This window comes from Aquila chrysaetos, chromosome 12, assembly GCF_900496995.4.
Source record: "Aquila chrysaetos chrysaetos chromosome 12, bAquChr1.4, whole genome shotgun sequence".
NCBI classification, from domain to species: domain Eukaryota; kingdom Metazoa; phylum Chordata; class Aves; order Accipitriformes; family Accipitridae; genus Aquila; species Aquila chrysaetos.
The window spans coordinates 5591123-5613665 of record NC_044015.1 but is presented as its reverse complement, the minus strand read 5'-3'; the positions used below and the strand labels follow the sequence as shown (position 1 = coordinate 5613665).

The following is a 22543-nucleotide window of genomic DNA, read 5'->3' as shown; positions in this document are numbered from 1 at the left end:
AGCAGCAGGACCAGTGGCTTTTACTGGCGGGTGGAGGGCTGGTGGTGGAGGAGGCTCCAGGTGCTGATGTCCCGGGTGGCGAGGAGGGGGCGGCAGAAGGAAAGCGCAGGGACGTACCCCGAGCTGCCCCCCTGTGCCCGGGGGCTCTGGCTGCGGGTGACAACTGGGAAGCAGAGGGGAAGGGGGTGAGGGGGGGCACAGCTGGGGGCCCCAGGGCCCTGCAGCCAGCCAGGCCCCCCCAGCTCTTACCATACTCCTTCCCCAGGACGGGTCTCTCCTGCCAGAGGAAGGGTCCCCAGCGGGTGCAGGGTCCCAGGTACGCAGCAGGGACAACGGGGTCCCACCAGGCCACTTCCCGCAGGTGCTGGGCATAAGCTGGGGGTGGGGAGCAGAGCTGGGGAAGGGGGACAGCAGGACCTGCACCCCGCAGCAGGGTCCCCCCAGCCCAAAGCCCTTCAGCTCAACCCTATCCTGGTCTGGTTGAGGGGTCCCTGGGGCTTCCCCCCCTCACCCCCCCAAGGTGCTTAAACTGAGGCACTGACAGCTCCTTGTCCCCGCTATTTTCTCATCCCAGTTCCCCGCGCCATCCATCCCCCAACCTCCCCCACCTCAACCCCCCAGCTCAGCTCCGTACCTGGGGGCAGGGGATCCCGCTCCCCCCGGCCAGCGTGGGCCCGCTCCCAGCGGCGGTGGGCGACGCCGGAGGCGAGGGCGTACCAGGGGTCCTCCACCTCCTCGTCCCTGCTGTTCAGCCCCGTAGACCAGCTCTGCCCCACGGCATCCCAGCCTATGGGGGTGGTCTTCCAGCGCACGGCCTGCTTCAGCAGGGGGGCCTGGCGTGGCCCCCACAGCGTTATATACTGGTCGCTGGGGGTGGGAGGGAAGCTGTCAGGGCTTCATGCTCCCACCAGCAGCCCCCCAGGGCTCAAGCAGGACAGGGGACACGTGCGTGGGGGTACAGGGCTGCGCACCACTTGTGGGACCATCCTTAAAGGCAGCGGGATCTGATGGGGCTGGGCACTCCCCCCCAGCTGGTGGGACCAAGCCAGTAAGGTCAGCAGAAAAGCTGCCACATTCTCCCACAGCCAGATCCCTGCTGGCAGCCCTCCCTCCTCCACCCCAGGGAAACTGAGGCACAGCCATGGCACAGGACTCAGGCTCCCAGGGAAGGGGCAGGGGTTTCTCCTCCCCCAGGTGAGGGTCCTACCTGTACAGGGGCAACGGGAACTCTGTCTCGAGGGTACTCTGCAGGACCCAGGGTCTGTGCTCCCCTAGCTCCATGCCTGGTGCTGCCCACGGCCTCCCCGCAGCCGCCCTGGCGCAAACAGTGCCGGAACTGGCACCCGGCAACTGCCCCGCACCAAGGCAGGGGAGGCCGTGGGGGTCTGCGCCAGGGCAGGGGGCACCTTTGATCCCTTCCAGCCCCGCAGAGGGGAACAGGGACAGGGCAGGGAGGGCTGGGGCTGCACCTCCCTCCTTTTCCAGCAGTGGGAAAGCAAACAGGAGCAGGCAGGCGGGAGCAATAAACCGCAGGCAAGACTTGCGCTGAGAAAGCTGCCACTTCCAGCGCCAGGGGCAGCTGCTGCGGGGACCCCAGGGCCTTTGAACCCCAGAGGGCAGCTCCAGAGGGCCCGGGGACTCGCTGCACCCCTCACCTCACTGTGGAAAAGCAAAGTGGAGCCACCAAGCTCGAGACACATAAATTCACAACTTGTTTAATGCCAGTTAGATTGCTTTACATGGAAAAGTTACAACGCTCTATTTTTTTTTTTTCCCACCATATGATGCCTTATATATAACAATGCCACAAGGTCGCAGACTTTATCACACAAACTCTGGGAGGACCCTTTGCTCAACGCACCCGCACGGTTCAGCACTTGCAGGTCACACACTGAAAACAGAAGCTTACATTAGCTTTGCTCTTTTCCCCATTTAACACACCGCAGCACACTCCAGCCAGCCGACAGCAATCACACCGCTCGCCGGCATGAGCCAAGACACACACACCCAGCCACCAACACACACCCTTGCAGTGGAAGACCTGCAGAGAGCACTTCTGGGAACTCCACTCCTGCCTTGGCAGCTGCGAGCGGGGTGGAGGAAGGAGTTTGTGCCATGCCTGAACAGCTCAGTCAATCTGAACAGCTCGTTCTCGCCATGCTCGTTAGCCAATTTGCTCAGCCGCAGATCAGCCATGGCTTGGAAATCACTAGCCCTCCCTGACAAGCATGATGGGAGAAGTCACAATGAGCCAACCTGCTCCCAAAGCAGCTCCAAAGTGAGAAAAGTGGGAGATGTGGTTTGTGAAAGTCCCTGGCAAGAGAGGAGTGCGATGCAGGGACAGAGCAACGAGGGGCCGTGTTCCCCCCGCCCAGCACCCGGGGGTGCAGCTGGATGCTGGCAGAGCAGGGAGCTCCGAGCTGCGGATGCAGCACAGGCCACGCGTGCCCAGACAGCGCTGCCCACTGCCCCAGCAGCTCCTGGGACTCCTCTGGGGAAAGCACCCATGTCGCAGGGAGAGAGGCAAGGCCACCCCTCCATCCACCATCCCTGCAGGAGTGCCGGGGCAGCTGCCATGCTCACCCCATACTGCTCCACGCCGCGGCTGGGGTGCCCGGCTCCCTCCTCCTCCTCCTGCTCCAGAATGGGCACAAACCAGTGTGAAACCACCCCATGGCTGAGACCTCGTGTGTGCCCCCCCCCCCTGCAACCATCTATTTCTTCCTGGAGGAGAAAGCAGCATCTCGTGGCGGTCTGCATGTTGGGATTTAGGCAGCAGACAATCCACAACAGACAAGAAAGTCCACAGCAGCAGCTGCCAACCACCTCCAGCCCTGGTGTAAATACCCCCGTCCCAAGGCTCTGCTGCCCGACAGGACAGACACCTGTGACAGACCACATCTTGCTGCGGGTGGCCTTTCACTTCAAACCTGCTTGCCAACTTAATGATCTGACTGAATTTTAACAACTCCTCAGTGCTTTGCGGTGCTCCTTCCACATAATGAAGTTTAACTGTGCCAGTGAATGTAACAAGCAAGAAGAGAGGGCTAGGAGGCCATCAGATGATTTTTAAACCAATCCCCATGCTCCTGCAGCATGAACTACAATAAAGTAGTTGTGTTGAAACCACATTTCAGAAATTACATTGAAATTACATTTTGGAGGCAAGCGAGGCTGTAAGATGACTATGTAGCTGCCAGTTTGGGCTTTGGAGGCTCAGTGCTGCCAGCCTGCTAAGGAGCGGCAAGTTCCCGGCACACGAGCTCCTCACGAGTGCCTCCAAGTACCTGCGACACGCAGAGGTAGCACCCAGAGCCTGATCCAGGCACTGGTGTAACGGCACACGCGGTCAAGGCTGTGGTGAACAGAATGGCACCTCACTGCCTCTCTCCGCACCAGCCTTCCTACACCTCAGAAGCTCGCCCTAAGGATACCAGTGGCACTGGGGAGAGACAATCATATTCCCACCACCACCCGTACAGTCTGGTTTCAGGGAAAGAAGGAAAAAAAAAAAAAGGGGGGAAAAAAAAAAAAAGACAAAAGTATTGCCTATGCACTCTACAGAGAACAGGTCAAGGTCTATATACACAGCCAGGAAAATCCAAAGGCGAACAGGAAACAGCACTCACATCCCAGTGCACTAGAGAGAGGGCAGGAGGCAGGCAGGAGCCAGGCACACGGCAGGGAGAGCATTGGCACATGTACAAAGTAAGACAGGAACAGGCTGCTGCGAGCGTAACAGCTTCTCTTTAAATTAAAAGCAACACATACACACAAGTGCTTTGCGTCACATCCCACGGCACTCATCACACAGGCTCCAAACACACAAGCAGGCACTCTCTTCCCAGACAACTTAAAAAAAAAACCAAACCAAAAACAAAAACAAAAACCCAACAACAACAGGTCCCTGGCTTTGACTTGGAGATAAAAAACAGCAACACTTCTTCCTTGCTTTAGAGAAAGAACCCCCCCTCTCGCCCAGACGTGGTGTTTCCCCCCTTCCAGCCAGAAGAGGCCATGCTCTCTCCAAAAAACAGATCCACATGAGTTGTTTTGTTTCTCAAACGCATCTCAACTGCTTTTGTCCTCAGGAAGACTCCACAGCAACCAGCCTGCCACAAATGGCACTGTGGGAAGCTCCACATGCACGGTGGTTGTTGGTTGGTATTTTTCTTTTTTAAAGCCATTGTTTTTCCTTTCTGTTAACTAAAAGGATCAGCCCAGAACATGCAATAGCAATTTCAGAACTTTCTGAATGTGCTCCCTCTGAGGTGGAGCCTCTTCAAGTCTCCTCCAAAGTTTAGAGCCCAAAAATGTATTTGTTTGAAGGCAGCTGTCAAGCGTGCCAAAAATCAAGCTGTCTTACAGGAATGATTGTATCAAGTACTACAGTACCTATTGGGGAAAAAAACCAACCAATCAAACAAACAAACAAAAAAAGGAAAATAAGCAGTTCTCCAGTTTCTTCATGTAATGGGGATACCAGGCTACAAAAAATGCCCTTAGATAATCAGAGAGGCTAACGCCCAGCCTGGAGCCTAGCCACCTTGCACCAGTTGTATTGAACTAGTCTGGCTGGCTCCTACCTCCAAAGATGTCCATCCAAGAACAGGGGGACCCAGAGCAGCATGTTAAACCTGTTCCCACAGAGGCAAAGATACTCTCATCTCTCCCAAGAGGGGACAACACAGCAGCTGGGATGGCCTTGGTCCGGTCTCAACAATCCATGTCATACATGTTTTCTCCAGTATACAACACGAGGGTGGGAGGATGCTGGTTTAACATTTCTTTTGTACCCGTTTCCCTTTATGAAGGATGAATCCGTAAACCTTTGGCAGTTCCCTCCCCTCCCCAACCCCATCCCAAATGCTGCCCAGCGTGGTTCACAAGCACGTATTTAATTAGCATCTGTTGGGTCCGTCCTCCAGTCCCACTGGCACTCCCTCCCCTTCTGGCTGATCGTTTGGGGTTCCATGCACACCAAGGTAGTGGTTTTATCCTGGTATGTCAGGCTGTAGTCTCCTGGGTCACAGTTTATGGGGTTTATCGTATCCTGGTAAAGAGGTTGAGAACGGATACAGACTCCTGACAAGAAAAGACAAAGCAGGTTCTAAGTACTCCACAGTTGTGCTGCAGAGTGCCTTTTTTCTAAAAAAACAAAAAAAAAAAAAAAAAAAAAAAAAAAAAACCAAAAAATACCCAAAAAAACCCCAGAACCCAAAAACCAAAAAAACCAAACCAAAAAAACCAACTGCTAATCTGGTGAGGTATCTCTAGCTCAGGGCATGATCTGAGCTCACCATTCAAAGTCCAATACCATAAATATTCCCATGGGTTTTTTCCAACTGCTATCAAGGAGCATGGCAGGCAAGCGTGCCACTCCCGCAGCTTTGCACAAAGCCGTACCCCAGAGCCGTCAGAAACCAGGGGGACAAGCAGCAGTGAGCAACACCAACTCCCTGAAGCTCATTCCTTAAGATCTCTCTGCCATTGTCCACTGCCTCTGCCAGACACCCAGAAAAGCTCTCGGAGCATCTGGCACAACCTGCTTTCCGTGATGGTGAGTTGTCAGTGGCAGCATCCACGATCCCTTTTCCATCCAAGCCACCATTTTAAGCAGTTTCCTAAGGAGCTAGGGGATAATAATCTCTGAGGACCAGGTCAGTTCATAGTAGCATGTTAGCAGGGAAGATGGTGGGCTCGGGGTGAGCTCCCTGAAATGCTGCTACGTTCAGCAGCCCTGTAACAGCCAGAAGGATGTTGTGCCACACTGCCTTGGGCACAGAGAGGCAACCTTTTATATCATTGGATGACTACAAATCCCTTTATATCTCAGCAAAGTTTAACCCATCGCTGCATCCAGCCCTTGATCTGCACAATATGGTGAAGAGATCAGAGGCAGGGCAGCAGAACAAACTTGGACTGAATTCACCCCCAAAGGCTGAGCCTCCTGCAGGACACAGCTGCAGCCATCCACACAATGCATCCTTACCTTTGTCGAGCGAGTTTTACTGAAGACGTTCCAGAAGCGCAAGGTTTCGTCTCCAGCTCCTGTAACTATGGCCTCCCCATCAGGGGACATCGCCTAAGGCCAAGAGAGAGCAACCTTTAGCATCTGTTACATTTTTGAGGTTGAAAACAAATCTTCATTGGAATGCATGAGAGATATTCAACTCTCCTTCCTACTTGGCTGGCAGTGAGAAACCAAACAACTACCTCTGCTTTCATGTGCCTTATTCAGTCTCAGTAGGTGCCAATTTGAGCACTTGCATCTTACTTATGCAGCTATGGAACACATGGGTGGAATAATCATAAAAAGGATTCTTGTGTTAAGAAATCCAAGCCATTTGTAATTGAGGCTATTCCTCTCCAGATTATAAATATGTGTTAAGGCGGGAAGTGTGATATGACTGGCATTTGCCAGCTCTATTAGTCACTTACATTGGAATCTACCTCACAAAACAGTTATCAGCACATTTATCATCTCTGTTATGAACCCGCTGAAAGCCCTACGTAACAGTAACAAAGCAGGTACGAGATCAATGTGGATTAACTGCACCAAGCATTTTAATGACAAATTAGGAGGACTGAAAGCATCAAATTCTTCCCCTGCTGGCAGTCACCAGTGAAAAAGCGTACAAGTCTTAAGGGAAGAAGAAGAGATGCTTGTGCTTCCTCAGAAGAGTTTTGGCAGGCTCTGCTATTCATTAATAAAGCCTCACATTTCCATAGCAGCAAATCAAAGTATCCCTCGCAGGCAAGGAAACCAGATACAGAGTGTTTTTCATTGCTTCTAGGGCAGCATTCATATCTCCACCTAGACTACAGGCAGCTTACAGTGCCACTGGCACTGTGGCTTTGGGTCTTATCTCAGCACATGCATAGCCAGATGAGCAGCTACAGAAGTTTTCAGAGATGTGGCCATTGCTTACCAGATATAAGACTCGGTACGAGTGCCCTGTTAGCTTTGCTACTTGAGTTAACGAGGGGTATTTCCAGACGAGGATCTGGTTCTGTGAGTATCCATGGGTACTCACCTGAAAGGGGAGAGGGAAATATGCATCATGCTTCCTATCACAAGACAGCTCAGGAGCAGGACTGCACAGGGAGGAACTTACTAGCTCGTTGGCGTGTTTCGACCAGGCCAGGTTGCACACTTGCGACCCAGTGTCGATGCACTGCAAAGGCTGCCCGGTGAGCGTGTTCCAGAAGCGTATGCAGCGGTCAGCTGTCCCACCGCCAGAGGCAAGGAGTCCGTGCTGGTGTGGAGACCAGGCAATAGCTTTTACTGCTGCAAGATGCTCTGTGTATTGTTGGACAGGACTCAGGCTGGAGTGATTCCAGACAAGGAGCTGGCAAAGAGGAGAGAGGTGATCGAATTTGCGCTGCAGTCACGTGTCCCCAACACCCACAAGCCACAATGTTGCACCGGGACTTATGAGGGCAGTTGGGCAACAAGATGATTTCCCACAGCTCTGCCCAAGCACATGCATCTCCACTCTGCACTTGCAGCCCTGAAGCCAGTCCCACCCTGCCACCACACTCAACTGAGGAGCCATTCTACCACTGGGCCACAAGGAAGCTAACAGTCCTTAAGGTAAGCTTATGAAGCCAAAGACACAGTGTCACTGAACGTGAACTCAAACCCTTCTTTTGTCTTTATGGCTGTATTATTCCAGAACACGTTTAGAAATACGCTTAAGTTCATTAGAAGTTATTCTGAGCAGGAGGAACTCTGTGCAACCACGCTGTCACGCAGACACTGGGCAAATTCACTACCTAGCAACCCACTCCAAAGGGCTCTGAACACTGCTTCTCCATAACAGATGCTTCTTCCATATGGTACTCAGTGAACTACAAGCCTGCGTTATAGGTATTAGAACTTAGATAGCTCTAAACACCATTTCCTTCTGCATACATAAACATTATTGCAACAAACTTGACTAGATGCTACCTAAACAGAGTCAGGAAGTAAAGCTCAGCAGTAGCTTTGTTGAACTCAAACCCCTGAGTGAAGCTATAGATTTAATTAGCCAAATACAGAAGCAAAATTAAATCTGCCTTTTAAATTTTATTAGAAAGAGGAGACCGAGTAGAAGCTTAGCATGATTTATGCTTCGACACAGTCCAACAACTGAAAAAAAAGCCCATTTCAGAGAGGCCGAATATCTTTAAAGAAAGGGGGTCAGACATTTCTTGGTGAAGACCTAGAGACATTGTGCTTCACATGACTCCTTGGAAGTACTATACCTTATTATCATTTCCTCCAGAGGCCAGGAGCTGGTGGTCTGTAGACCATTTGAGCCCACAGACCTCCTGCCTGTGGCCCTGGAGCCGCCGCTCAGACTGGAGGGGTGGGGTGCGGATGTCCCTCTGAAGGATCATCCTGTCTCGACTCCCAGAAGAGAGCTGGTCTGCGTTCCATGCCAAGGCACCTGTAACGCAGGCAGAGCATAAGAGTATGTTGTGGGAGTCCTGCGCGAGCAGGCAGGCAGCCACCACAGTTGCCAAGGTTTTAACAACAACAACAACAACAATCAGTGCTTAGGGACCTCCCTTATATCCACTGTCTGAAGTCCCAGAATAGCGTACAAAGAAAGATTAACCTGCACGAATTTACTGAAGGTATCACTAATGCCATTTCACAGCGCAGTAAAGCACAGAAATAGAACTTGGAAGGTGCCTTGACTTCCCAAATCTCACTCTAGCATTCAGATTCACAACGCCTCTGAGCAAAAAAGAAATACACCCTGCAGAATAAGGGAACTGGAAATCTCAGTGTAAAGCAGCCTGCCTGCAGGGCTGAAACCGGAAGCCAGTGGCACTGAAAAAAGATGTTGTAACCAAACCTAAAATGCCTCAGACATGGAGGAAACACCTGCTGCAATACTCAAACACCACCACACCCAAGATCAGAGCACCACAATTACTAGATGATAATATTTTGAAGACTGCTCAAGACATAGCAGGGGATAAATATAAATTCTGGTACTTTTTAAGTTCTGCTGTTTCAAGCAGATCCCTTACTTACAAGGAAAAAGTTCAGTCATGAAGAAGCAAACCATGTGAAACCTCTGCCTCCCACCTCCTTACCAACTCTGGCTGTGTGCCCCTCTAGCATGGAGAGCTTTTTTCCTGCAGCTGCATCCCAGATCTGTACAAAGCCCTTGTGAGTGCCAACAGCTACCAAGTTCCCCTAGACAAACAGAAAACCATGATCAGTAAGGCCAGTCAAGGCAGACATAAAACAAAAGCTAGAAGCTGAGGAAGAGACTTGAGATAAATCCCACAAGATGGAAAGCATCCAGAGTTCTTCCATCTTACATCTTTTCCCTACTGAGAGGGCCAAGCAGCCTGGCTGGAACATATTTATTGTAACATTTTATTGTCAAGAGTTGGAGAAACAAACTGGCTCTTTCTCCCTCCCACACCTCTTAGCAAATGCCTTGAGAACCTCAAGATACAAGAGGCTGCTCTCTCTCCCCTCTCATTTAGCAGAGAAAAATAGTGCAGACAGGAAATCACATTTGACTTGTGATGCATACAGGGAGCTTGGGGAAATACAGGAAAGTGACCCAAGAAGTTAAAGCCTGTGAGGAAGAGCCGTACAGCTACAATGATGCTTGTAATTTAGACACTATTTCAGCTATCATTGTTGACAACATTATACTGACCCGTTCTGACCAGCCCACAGATGTTACAGAATCTCCTTCCACAGAGAGATCACACAGTCGGGTTACCTTGAAAGTAGGACAGAATGCAATAAGAAACACTTGTTATTGTCATACTACACCGTTAGCTGTCTCACAGACTAGTACCTAGCTTGGGACAGAGCATTACAAGTGCTGAATCCCTCACACAGCACACTCCATAGCTCTGAAAGATGTTACAACTGGAAGAGACCCATGGCAACAGGTACTTCACTCTCCAGACACTGATGATCACTTACCTGGCTAGTACAAGCACTCCATAGGTAAACACAAGTCCCAAGGCCAACGCTGAGGACGTTAAGAGAGGACCAGTCCACCAGGTTCAGGTAGAAGTCGTCCTGCAACTCTGGGGCATCCAGCACTTTGAAAGGAATCTTTGAGATTTTCCGAGTTGGTTTTCGAGGTGATCTTAGCAGCTTCTGACTATTTACAAGAACAGATACAAAAACAACTACAGGATCTTACACATCATGGCAGATGGTAGACACAGATGTAGCCGCTCTTTAAAGCATACCTGCTTTTCTATAGACATGCACAGACACAGAGGTCGCAAAATTCTTTCCAGCAGGTGAGACTGGAAGGAATTAGGTTCTGCTTCTATAAAGGAGGTAGGGAGCAAAAAGGTAAACTGACTACTGAAAGCTGGCCAAGACATATTAAGTATCTAGGCAGGTTAGGCACCTGCAGAAATTCTTGGAACTTGACTGTCCCTACTTGTTATCTCCCCAGATTTCCAAAACCAATTCACATTGCAATCCTGGGTGCCTTAGAAAGAAGCCCTAGAGAACCTCACTGAATTCTCTGTCCCAACCTTCTCTTCCTGCAGTCCGTGGAGAATCAGTATTACCTTTTGTTGCTGACAGGAGACAGGGAATACGGTGAGACCTCATTGCCATCATCTGGACTAGAGCGTTTTGTGCTGAGCGAATACTGCATAAATAAAACACATCTAGTAAGAACCCCAGCACGCGCAAGACATAGGGGATCACTAACAACACACACTGGTGCCCAATGCCTAGCTAACTTCAACACGCACAGTCAGATTTTCCAGACTTTTCAGTTCCTCCCTTCCCCAGGTGCTCCAGAACCATACAAAAAAACCTCATCTCCACCAAAGTCCAAAAGCTCGATTTGGTGATTTACCACACTGTCCAAAAAAGCTTGGTTCCAACTCAGCTTCCCTGCCAGTACAGAAATGGGAAGTACGTAGCTTGCTGCAGATAATTATGTTCTGTTTACAGGCCACCAAATTTTGTTATCAACAGCTTATCTTAGTCAAGCCACAACGCTAACTCACTTGCACTAGCGACCTGGCAGAACTGCGTGCTTTGCTGCTGTGACACACACGTGCAACCTCCATTGGTTTTAATGCAAAGTAACCAACTCACAGTGAAAAGAGACTTCTTCTCCGGGGTGGACGGCTGAAGCCTCCTGTCTTCTGTCTGTGGGTCTTGCACCTTCTCAATCCCTGCTCCTAAGAGTTCATTCTTCAGCAAGGCAGAGTAAGCAAGACCATCTGTGAACCCAAACAAGCACTTAGGCAGAGGACTCTGAAGCTGCAAACAGCTCTGCAGGGAGTGGCAGGATCACGTCTGCCTGACTTGTACATTCACAGGGCCTCTTAATAAGCCTGGGTCCCCAGTCTGGAATCAAGATTAGCAGCAAGCTCCCCCTCCTTCCTCTCCATCAGGGAAGTGCTTCCACGGCACAATAAATCAAGAGATACAAATAGCCTCTTGCTTCCCAGATGCTTGTCAGAAGCCTATTGAGGTGACCTGGTATTCACTTGCATGATGCGGTCATTTCCTAAAACAGCAGCATGAGTTTTTGCATAAGCATGAAAGTGCCAGTGTTGCCTTGATTTCCAAACTTGCCAACAGTTTGAAATAAAAGCTACAGGTGTGGCACAAGTGAACAAGTGGTAGAAAGGTGGTCTCACCTTTGCCATTGTCCGATGTAGCATCCTTTGCTTTTCTGTTTTGACTTGGAGATTTTTCGTTTTCCTGAAAGGGAGAAACATGTTATCACCATACAGAAACCTCATGATATACATTAAGGTAACAAACGAAGAAGTCTCCTGGACCACAGGTGCAGCCTGTTTGAAGACATGCATTCAAAGGAACTCTTTTGGGGCAGCAGAAGACCATGGTGCAGAAGATAACCAGAGCAATTATGCCAATCAAAACAAAATGCACCATTTCCTCAGTTCCAAGATTGAGCTGTAGAAGAGCGGAGCAAAACTTACATTTATTCTGTGGAAGTTGATGCTCCAGTTGGCCCCAGCTCTCGAGGGAATGAATCTGTCACCATGCTTACTGGGAGAAGACATCGGAGAATTGGAAGGCGTCAGGGTTCTTCTCATCTCTGCCACCTGAATTGAAGAATAAGACACACACCAACAATTGTTGATCACAGCAGGGGTCTGAAAAACATCAGTGAAGTCTTGTCAAAGCTGAATATGCCTAAGTAGAAGAGCCAACCATCAGTTTATCCCCTTAACAGAACTAGTAAGCACGTCAGAGTCCAACTGTCACAGGAACGTCTGTCAAAAGAAGCAATTAAACAGCCTCTTTCTCACTGCTCCTTCTGAAGCTGACATTGTCAAGGCAAACACATGGAAGGCTGGAGTGGGGCAGACTGCTTGCAGGGTGAGCAGCAGACTCCTCAACTGCAGTCACATTCTTTTTCATAGAATAATTTATGTTGGAAAGGACCCCAGCTCAGAACAAGGCTAATTTCAAAGTTACATTGAAGGTCATTGCCTCACCCAGTTGAGTTTTCAGTATCTCCAAGGACAATGACCCCACAAGTTCCCTGCTGCAGTGTTTGGATGCCCTCACTGTGAACATTTTTTCCTAATATCTAACTGGAATTTCCCCTGTTGCAGCTTGCATCCATTGCCTCTAACCCTTCCACTGAATACCTCTGAAGAGAGTCTGAGTCCATTTTCTCCATCACCACCCACCAGTTAGTTGAAAGGAACAATTTCACCCCTCCTGAGCCTCATCTCCTCCAGGCTGAGCAACACAGGTCTCAGCATCTTCCTGCTCCAGCTCCCCAACTATCTTGGTGGCCTCTGCTGGACTCACTCTCTCTCGTCAAGCCCTGCAGTTGGTTTATTTGTTTGTTAGACCCCAACTTTCTATGTTCCACTACTTACCGAGATTATTTAGTAAAAAGGCATTACTGAGCTATATAAAAATATCTTAATTCCTTTTTGCAACCTGAACTGAGTTAATATATTCAAAAGCTTTGTTGAAGTCAAGTTGTTCAGTTATTCCTAGAGCAGCTCAGGAAGTCACATCTGCTCACAGCCCAACAAAAGACTAAGGTCTGCTTCAAAGAGGTCCCATATCTTTCAAAAGCTCAAGTGAAAACAGTCACAGGCAAGACAGACAACAACTTAACAGTCAGACTAAGACCATTTAGTATAGCCCATTTGTACTTACACAGGGCATTGTGTTTTCATTCTGGATGTTGATTTGGCGTAGGAGACGTCTCTCATAATCCTGGTCCATGGTGGAAAGCAGAGGGGCTGGGAAGTTCAGCAGGCTCAGGAGTTTATGTTCATGAAGTCCAATCAGCAATTAGTCTGCTGCAACAGACAGGGGAAGAAAAACACCAAAATATTATACCCCTTCCCATAGAAGCAGCTCCTTCAGCATCTCCTAAGCCTGTTCTTTAAACTTGAGACCACTTTTCCTATCCAGAGCATTGGTATCAAGCTTGTGATACAGCACAGCACAGGGCTGCTAATGAAAGCGTTCTGTATTATTGCCCTTGGTTGCTGATTCACATGAGCAGGCAACCAGCGTTTTGTGTCTGACAGGACCTCAGCAGGCAACCAGCACAACTGGAGCAGAGACTGTGTTATTCAAACCCAGCCTGTTCACATGAACTGCAGCAGCACAGTTTAGCAACCCTTCAGTACCTGGGCATGAAAAAATCAGACACCTACAGCCTATCCCACCACAGCCAGATCCATACCTCAGGCCAGAGGCACGACAGCAGCACACACCACTATGCTGAGGCTGGTTGGGATACTTTTAGCCATGTTAGGAGCACTGCAGACTTAGTACCACACACTGCAGGAACACAGGTAGCTGTGGACTAGGTAGCCCCCTGGGTTAACATTCAATGTCTGATGTCGGTGCTGTCCCAAATATTCCTCTTGGCTAGCATAAAGCTAGCTCACTTATGGCTATACAGTCTATAAGCAATGTTAAGCATCTTTCAAGCATACGTTTTAGGACAGGGCTGCATCATAGCCTAGATTTGGCTGGCTAAATTACACCATGCATCAATAAAAAAAATTAGCTAACACTTCGGCAAGGATATGTAGTCACAGCCCTTCTCTGAGCTCTGAAGGGCATGGACCCGCATCGTTACTGCCCAACCTCCCCAACTCGCACACGCCTCATGCTTTGTCCACAGCTCATGCTGACACAAAAATGCCAAAGCCAGAAGAGACGTGCCAAGGTGGTCTTTCAACCCAAGATAAACATCTCCAAAGGGAAAGGTGGAATCTAACACACACGCCACACAAAAAAATCCCCACAATACACAGGCATCTGGAAGCCATGCAGAATGTAAAGGGATTTTGATTCCCTGTTACTGTATAAACATTTACTCCTGCATCTGGCCAGAGTCCCAGCTACACAAAAGGAGTTGCCTCGAGATACAAACTTGTGGCAAAATCCAGGAGGCAACTGCACACAAACGGCTGTGCTGGGAGAAAGCTGTCCAGGGACGAGCTACACGCTGCCACGCTCAGGGCCTGCCACGAACTGCGTTCAGCTTCCTCCACCAGCGGGTAAGGTTTGCTGTGAAAAGGCTTACTTCCAAGAACAGAAAACCTACCCAGGGTTTACCATTAAAAATTGGAGGCAGGTTACTGAGCTAAGAGGGGTACAGCAGCACATACTGTAATCCAGTGAGATGTGATTAAGTATTACAATATTCTATGAAATTAGCTTGAAAGCGAGATAAAGCACACAAACTCTGGACTACAGTCATCTGTTAGCTAGCAGAGCTACTTTCCTTTTATCTAAGCCATTTGTTAGTACTGAAACTTGGACTTCTTACAAATGCTGAAATGCAGAGGCCTTTTCTTCCTTGCCATTAAGCATGCCAACACTTTTTCAGGAGCATCCCTGAAATAGATAGTGCCAAGCTGATTCTGAGTACACCTGCTTACCTCTGCCACCTCCTCCCCCAAGCTTTTTTCTTTTTTAATTTAATACATTTCTCCCATATGTTCTTTCAGAGGCAAAACTGGAGAAAGCTACCAAATTTAACAGTAATCAGCTTCCACCAAATGAAGTGAAGAATCTGAGATGGCATTATGGTAAATGAAAAGTTAGAAAAGTCTGCAATGTTATTGACAAAGGAGTTTAAAAAAAAAAAAAAATAAAAAATCAGTGCATCCCATGTCAAACACTCCCTCATTTTATAGTGTACTTACCACTATCCTCACCTACCCGTGATCTACCAAATCTACCTTAGCGGTTAACAGAACCTCTCAAACCAAGCATTTCAACAAAATGCCCCCACCCCCTTTTTTTTTTTGTTTGTTTTGTGTTTTAACACCATGAATAAGAGAGATAAGCTTGCAGAACCCACACGAGGAGCGTGATTCAGCTGGGGAACACCACACATTTGAAGTGTCCTCCCAAAACAGCTCAGCACAGTATTCGTGAGAGATCTAGATCCAGTTACACAGCAACGTGACATTTTAAAGTCTGGATATGAAACACATTTGCTTTTAGAGCTTTTCATTTGAGTTCCCATCTGTACAAATTTTGACTACAACTTCTAATCAGAAATACAGCATACACAGAGCAAATAACAGAAGAGACTGCATAGGCAGAACATGGCAATAAATATTCAGTACCTGAATAATGCCATGTTTTTACCTCAAAACCTGTGCTACTAAATACAGGCCCAAAGAGAAGGCAGCATCTCTGGTTTTGGGTAGGCCCTTGCTAACCTTAAATTTGTTTGTGGGAAGTGGGTGGGTTTTCCATTTCCCCTGAAGAAAGTAAGAAAGGCTTTGCCATAAGGACTGGGAGTATGTGCACTGGAAGTTCTCTTTTAGTTGAAGAAATAAAAGATCTCCAGGAGCTATGTGTTACATATTCTTTTTGGATATTATTTTGTTACCAATTATGTAGTTCATGCTTGGAGAAGAAAGGTGGGGTTTGGTGGAGGTTTTTTTGCTTCCTAGGGAAGAATTTGTATTCTGACTGACTGTGTTTGCTTCATGCACCTTATGTCCTATCTCTGAATTGGCTGGATTTTATCACAGTTCATATTACTTTTAGAACAATACTTCTAGGCAAAGTTAGGGTGCTGAACAAGTGCGTTCTGTTCTTTTTCTTGACCCAACCTTAACGTATTCAAATACTTAAATGTTTTTTCTTGGTATGGATCTGTTTTTAATAAGCCAGCATGCAGAATGCCAGGGTTGGCAGGGAAATGAATGCAGTTATTTTGCAAAATTGTTTCTCTGTTGTTTGAGAGGCAGTCTGTGCCTATTTGGATTTTTCAGCAAGTCTTGAAGTTGGGGTAACAAACGTAGGCTGTGTTGTCAATTCAAGACGTGGCCTACCCAAGCAGAGCAAGAGCTGGACAATCCCTGACCCTTTTTTGTTCTAGAAATCGTTTGTGCCCTTCTTCAAACTGGAAGGTAATTGGGCAAGTGTTAAACATTAGAGGTGCTGATGAAAGGGAGAGACTCTGAGAATACCAAAGGCAGGAGAACTTTTAAATGTAAAAACTGAATGTATTTCCAAATTCAGACAGGGACAAAAGGGGTAGAGGATGTCTTGGTAATTCAAATACAATTAATGCAATATTGATCCTTGGTTTTGAAGCATCTGAAGCCTGAAAAGGGTTGTTTGGGTCTTATTTACTACTAAGCCCCAAACAGCCCCAAAATTTAGAGTTAGCAAGAGCCTACCCAAAACCAGAGATGCTACCTTCTCTTTTGGCCTGGCACAGGTTTTGAGGTAAAAACATGTCATTATTCAGGTGCTGAATATTTATAAGCTCTCAGGAAGAGCCCCAGAATTTACCAAGGGGAAAAGGATGGAGCAAACAAGTACTTAGTCCTTTAAGTCATGAGCAGCAGGATTTGAAATCAAACCCAGATGTCCTGCTTCCCCAAAGTCAAAGTTTTCATCTTCCAATGATTCATCTAAAACCTATTACTTGGCAACACTTGCAAACCAACAAGTTAAAGATCTCAGCTGGCAACAGAAATGGTAGTCCACCTATCCATGCCAGCTAAAGAGCCCTGCACCCCTTTGTGCCAACTCCAGCCCTCGCCTGGCCATGGCACACACCGGTTTGGCTCACCAACATGACAAAAAAATAACTTGGCCCCAAAGGGCAGACATTTTCTCCTGCTTTAGTAAGCAGCACCTCAACCTCAACCTGGAGTATTGTAAAAATGTTTCTAGTTATGGATTCTTCTATTTCCCAGACTTTTGAACAAGCTACAAGTGGGGGGAGGGGGAGCTAAAACACAGCATTTTTGCTATGTAATAGTGAAGCCTATTACAAATGTATTCAGAACACTAAAGCCAGCTTCACAGTGCTAAAGCAGACATTGACAAGGAGCAAGATCCTCTGTGTTTGGCCAACCTGAAGAAGAGCTCATCCACATTTAACCCAGAGGAACAGAGTTTACACATTATGCCAAACAACCAATCCTTTTAAGTAACTAGCCTCCTTTCAAAAACAGCAGTAGTACAAAATGTTAAAGCCTTGTGTAAGTTTTACCAATATTTACCTTTTTAAAACTACAAGTATGCAACTTCTTATCCAACGATTTACTAAGGTATTAGCGCAAAAAGCATTTATAAAATTAACCATTTACAAAAGTATTCCCTATACAATGGAAGCAGGTAAAGCTTTATTTCAAAACAAAATACAAACTTTGCTGCCTCGCACTCATCAGAGAAGATTGTTCACAGCTAGGTATTGCACAGCGACCGCATTAACAGCAATGACAGAATTACTTCAGTGTTATGGTGACAGACAAGATCTCCACCCCTAAGCCTCAACTCTTGAAGGCTGCAGAGAGATTCAATACTCCACCAATAAATCAAGACCCTGTATTACTGCAAGAACCATCACATTGCATCAGTGTATTTCAGAGCTTAATATGTAGGCAACTACTCTTCGCTGAAGGAAGGTCCTGCAAAAATCCATGTTATTTCTGCTTTTCCAGAGCATCCTGCAAACAAGCACTTCCTGCCCAGGGAGCTCACAAACCCCTTTATACGCTTGTTACCATCAGCTCGAGAATGCCCCTATTCAAAAAATGCCAACTTTAAGGTGACCAGCAATAGGCAAAAACTGAATTCAAGTTTGATTTGAAAGGCAAAGTGGCTCAAAGGCATAGTGAAGACGTTTTCATCTCTGGTCTGCACTTAGCCTCCCAGTTTGTAACAGTAGTATAGAAGCTCGAGATGCTGCAATTGCATACTAAGCTTAGGAGATGAGTGGTATGCACAGCTATCTGCGCCTCGTTTCACCTCCGGTGTCAGAAAACATCACCCCTTCGTCACGGGCAAGGGCCCAACCTGTAATTCAGACTGGAGGTGACAAAATGTTTGACTTTCTGCAACTCACTGCACCTCCACCTGCGCTCACAGGCAAGCTACAAGACTTGCCACAGTCCTCCAAGCCCGCTTCTGAAGCTAACTGAAGGCTTTGTGTCTACCTTTCCAAAGCAACGTACAGTCCTACCAGGATGACAGGAACTCTGACGAGCAAACCGCAGGGCAACGGCACCAATTTAGGACGCTCAGGTCGCAGAGTGCTGCAGGAAGCCTGCGTGAGCCAAGGATGAGGTATTCATGACAAAGAGCTCTGGACGTGGCATGGACTTCCACATGCCAGCAGAAACTCAGGGTTGTAACACCTTCAGAAACAGCAAAATCTCTGTCTTTGGAAGAGCCTTTACAAATAATAAACACCCCCCCTCCACTAATAAATCTTCTCAGTACACCATTACAAAAAAAAAAATTTTTTTTCACCAGGATTTTCATACACAAAATCGTAGCTCTTAGATGCAAGCCCTCACCTGCGGGGAACACTCCAGGAAGCCTACCAAGAACATTGCTATTGCTGCCTTTTCTACGTAGATGATGCTCAGATATTACCATCGTTTTCAGCATAGGTGTTCTTCCTAAATCCCCCTTCTCTCCACAACTGGAAGAAAAGAAGGGAAGCCGACAGAGTCAAGCCTGCAGCGCAGCGCTCAAAAGACAAGTACATTTTCAACTGTTCAACTCAAGACTCAAATACAAGTGTGTGGGTCAATTACAGAGATCAGACTGTCAAGAGTTGGCAGCTCCCTCCACTGTTGTACCCATGCAGCAGCCAGGCCCCTAGCTGAGGGGGTTCCAGGTTTGCTTCAGACAGCTTTTAGTAAGTTAGGAGAATTGTAGGTTTGTTACTTTACCTTCACAGATGACGTTTTCATTCAATACACATCTCACTGCAGCATACAGAAGTCTGTTAGGAGCACAGGGTTTATCTAAGCAGACATGACAATTGTGTACTCAGCAGGTGATTTCTCAGAAAATCATCACCATTAAAACCCTTTTTATTGCCTGCAAGTAGTGATTATTTCATCTTTTCACCATGCTGCTCCATAAATAGGAGGGCCACGCCTGCTCCCAGGGAATCCGAAATAAAGTACAAAGTCTTCAGCAGTGCAGGAAGCCATATACTGGGAAATACACAGAACATTAAAACGTAGTGCGTGCTCAATGAGGGGTCACCTCTGTGTCACCTCTTCCCTGTGGGTCAAAAGGCAATCTCTACATCTAATTAACAGAAAGCCTCATAAGAGGTTGATCTATTATGAAAGCAAAAGAAATAAGAGGCAGATGTGACAATTAGCAAAGGTACCTGGGTTAAAGGTAGCGTTTGAACACCTCTTTCTCTCTGGCTGTTACTAAGGCTCGATTAAAGCTCTGGAGGCTGAGTGAAAGATCAGGTTCAGCTCTGGCAGATCATGCTTGAGAAATACCAAGTGCCGAACAAGTTCTGCTACTCCCATTTGCTCCGCTGCTCCTGCAAATGTAATGCAACAGGTTCCTGCCGGCTGTGACTCTGCACTCAGGCAGAGCGGGCACAAGACACTACCCCTTTCTGCAGGTGCTAGAGAACAGGTATGCTGGGGAAAGAGTTGGGTACAATTTCCTCAAGTTACTACTCGGCAAAGAGGGGATACGCATTAACCTCGCCACGTTGTGCTTTGATATTTCACCTCAGCCCATGATGTAACCTGTGCCAAACTGATACGCCTGGATGCAGCTACCCTTCCCAGCTCACGAGGCGGGGGAGCGATCAAAAAAACCCACACAGTTTCTCCATACTACCTCAACACCGAATCTCCCCTCGGACATGAGGGCTGAGCTACTGACAGTTGCTGGCCTCTGTGGAGGCAGCTGGCCGAGAAAGCAGAGGGCAGGTTGCAGCAGCAGCTCTTCTGTTTCCATTGTCACCTGATGGCAGTTTTTCCCCACATAAACACACATTTTGGACAAGTCACTGGACAGACAGGAGAAATGGACATTCTGCTTTTGGCTGCTCATCAACCACCATATGATGGTGCTCATTTTGGTGATTACCTAGAAGATATTTACTCATTTATTTATTCTGCATACCGTGAAGCATTTAGTAAGAAGGAAGTGGGGATGGATGAAGTACTTGGAGCTTAGGGATAGGGGGTCTTTACAAGGGTGGAGTTTTTCCATGTTAGGCATCCTAGACATAAAGAGGACTTACTTAGGAGTAGAGGGAAGCACAAGAGAAAGGCTGCTGTATGCATTTTGTAACATCTTACAAAACCTTCAGGGCTTTTTTTTTTTTTTTTTTTTTTTGCCTTTTTTTTAGTAGTTTATACACTCTGAGCACGGCAATTTTTCATAAACCTACTAACTTTAATAACATTCAGTTTCCCTTCAAAAAAACACAAAAATTCACAGAATACGGTCGTCCGATTATCTTACATCTCAAAATGGAGTACAAACAGCTAAGAGCATCAGCTCCAGATAAAAGGTCTACTTTATCGGAAGCCTTATCAGAAGTCAGTGCACTAAAAGCCAAGATTAAAAATTCAGCAGCAGCCTTGTCCATGGAGCTTTACTGAAAAGGCCAGGCGATTCAAAAGTCTGCTTCATCATAAAATTTAAGCTACTGAAGGTGCAATGGTGCCCTGGTCAACCCACAAAGGAAAGTCATAGAATTTAGAAAACGCAGCAGCTTCAGTCAACAGCCCAAGAAAATTCTGCTTCTGTATTAAAAAAAAAAAAAAAAAAGTCAGTCTTTAATATGACATATTGTTGCCAGCAGGGGAGTTGCTCTGTGAAGAACTTTTGGCATAAAATACTAGGCTAGCATCATTAAAAACACTAACTCAGTAAGAATCAGCACTTCACAAGAAAATGAGCACAACGCCTTCAAGAGAGCTGCAAATCAAGGAAAAAAACCAATCACCCACGCACTAAGGCCTACGACACCTTTGACAGGTGACTCCAACATGACCGAACAGACCTCACCGTGCCATAACGGCTCCACCAGCAGAATGCGTGCCCTCTCACCATGCCTGGAGGGTGCTCAGTTTGGACTTTTAAGACCTCAAGCCTGTAACTTGCTGAACGTGCGCCCTGCTTCCACTTGCAAAATGTCAACCACACGTTAAGAAAACCCTAATGAAAGACACAGTGGTATTCGGCTCCCTCAGACACCCAAAAAGCCATCAGCTGGACAACAGCACATCACCAACTCGTGCTGTGCGTAAACAGGTGACTTCTGAGAAAAGTTTCTGTCACCGCTCGGTAGTTCTCGTTAGTACCAGAGCCCATGCCCCCCAAATCTTGGCCACCGTTCACGTTATCAATCTGATCACGAAGGCAAGAACGGGTGAGGACGCAGCAGCTGCACTGCCCGCTGCCTCTCGGCACGCCTGGCCCGAGAAAGGGTCTGCGGCAAGAGCCCGGGGCCGCTGCGGGCGGACGCGGGCTACGCAAGCCCCCGGCGCTCCGGCCGCACGGTGTCCGTTAGCAAAGGCGCCCGGTGCGCGGGAGCGGTAAAGGCACAGCGCAGTAACGGCGGCACGAGCCGGCCCCGGCCCCGCCAGAGGCGTCCGCGGCGCCGGGACCCCCGCTTACCCGGCGGAGACTAACTCCCGTCCCGCCGGTCTGACGGAGCCACGGCTGGAGCGGGGGAGGGGCCCTCGGGAGGGCGAGGCGCCGGCACCGCTCGCTAACCGGCTCCGGCCGCGGGGCAGGCCCAAAGGCCGGGAGGCCGCCGCCGCCGCCGCCACCACCGCCGCCGCCCCTCGGGACCCGGGCTCGGGCCAGGACGCCCCGGCAGCGCCCGCGGAGGGAGGGCACCCCCGGCCGGGCCCCGAGCCGCGCCGGGCAGCGGCTGCCCCAACCCCGCAGCCGGGCCCGCCCCGCCCGGCCCGGCCCGGCCCCTCCGCGGGCCCGGCCCCGCCCCGGACCCACAGGCCCGCACCCCCGGGGGCCGGGCGCAGCCCACCCCGCGCCGCACCGCGCTACCGGGCCGGGGCCGCGACCCCACCGCCCGCCAGCCCTACCTGCCTGCCCGCCCGACCCGGCCCGGCCCGGCCCGGCCCCGCTCCGCCTCCTCCTGTCAGTCTCCGCCGGCCCCAGCGCGCCCCAATATGGCGGCCGCCCCCGCGGCGCTGCCCCCGCCCGCTGGCCCCGCCCCCTCTCCCCGCGCGCGCGGCACGACGGGAGCGCCCCGCCCTCCCGTTCGAATCAACACAGGAAGCGGCGGCGCGC

General features: G+C 48.8%; 2 protein-coding genes across 6 annotated transcripts; both read right to left on the bottom strand.

Moving 5' to 3' along the window:
- Window positions 1-20: 20 nt before the first annotated feature.
- On the bottom strand, window positions 21-1532 carry C12H19orf71 (chromosome 12 C19orf71 homolog). Its single transcript, XM_030032645.2, has 4 exons — window positions 1208-1532; window positions 635-867; window positions 250-375; window positions 21-163 (listed from the first exon to the last, which is right to left on the bottom strand). Exons 1-4 carry the CDS (start codon window positions 1279-1281, stop codon window positions 21-23), a joined length of 576 nt encoding a protein of 191 aa, XP_029888505.1. The 5' UTR covers window positions 1282-1532.
- Window positions 1533-1699: 167 nt separating this feature from the next.
- Window positions 1700-22437, bottom strand: FZR1 (fizzy and cell division cycle 20 related 1). Of its 5 annotated transcripts, none has more exons than XM_041128150.1 (14): window positions 22336-22437; window positions 13160-13305; window positions 11956-12132; window positions 11650-11713; window positions 11099-11226; window positions 10558-10640; window positions 9950-10133; window positions 9675-9740; window positions 9094-9196; window positions 8251-8435; window positions 7119-7352; window positions 6933-7037; window positions 5993-6085; window positions 1700-5085 (listed from the first exon to the last, which is right to left on the bottom strand). In XM_041128150.1, the coding sequence occupies exons 2-14, from the start codon at window positions 13226-13228 to the stop codon at window positions 5044-5046; spliced, it is 1533 nt and encodes a 510-aa protein (XP_040984084.1). In that variant the 5' UTR covers window positions 13229-13305; window positions 22336-22437; the 3' UTR covers window positions 1700-5043. The 5 variants fall into 5 exon arrangements, with proteins under 5 accessions (XP_040984084.1, XP_040984085.1, XP_029888698.1 ...); XM_041128151.1 differs by having other exon boundaries at window positions 22340-22431; XM_030032838.2 differs by having other exon boundaries at window positions 11956-12081; window positions 22331-22383.
- Between the last annotated feature and the right edge of the window lie 106 nt (window positions 22438-22543).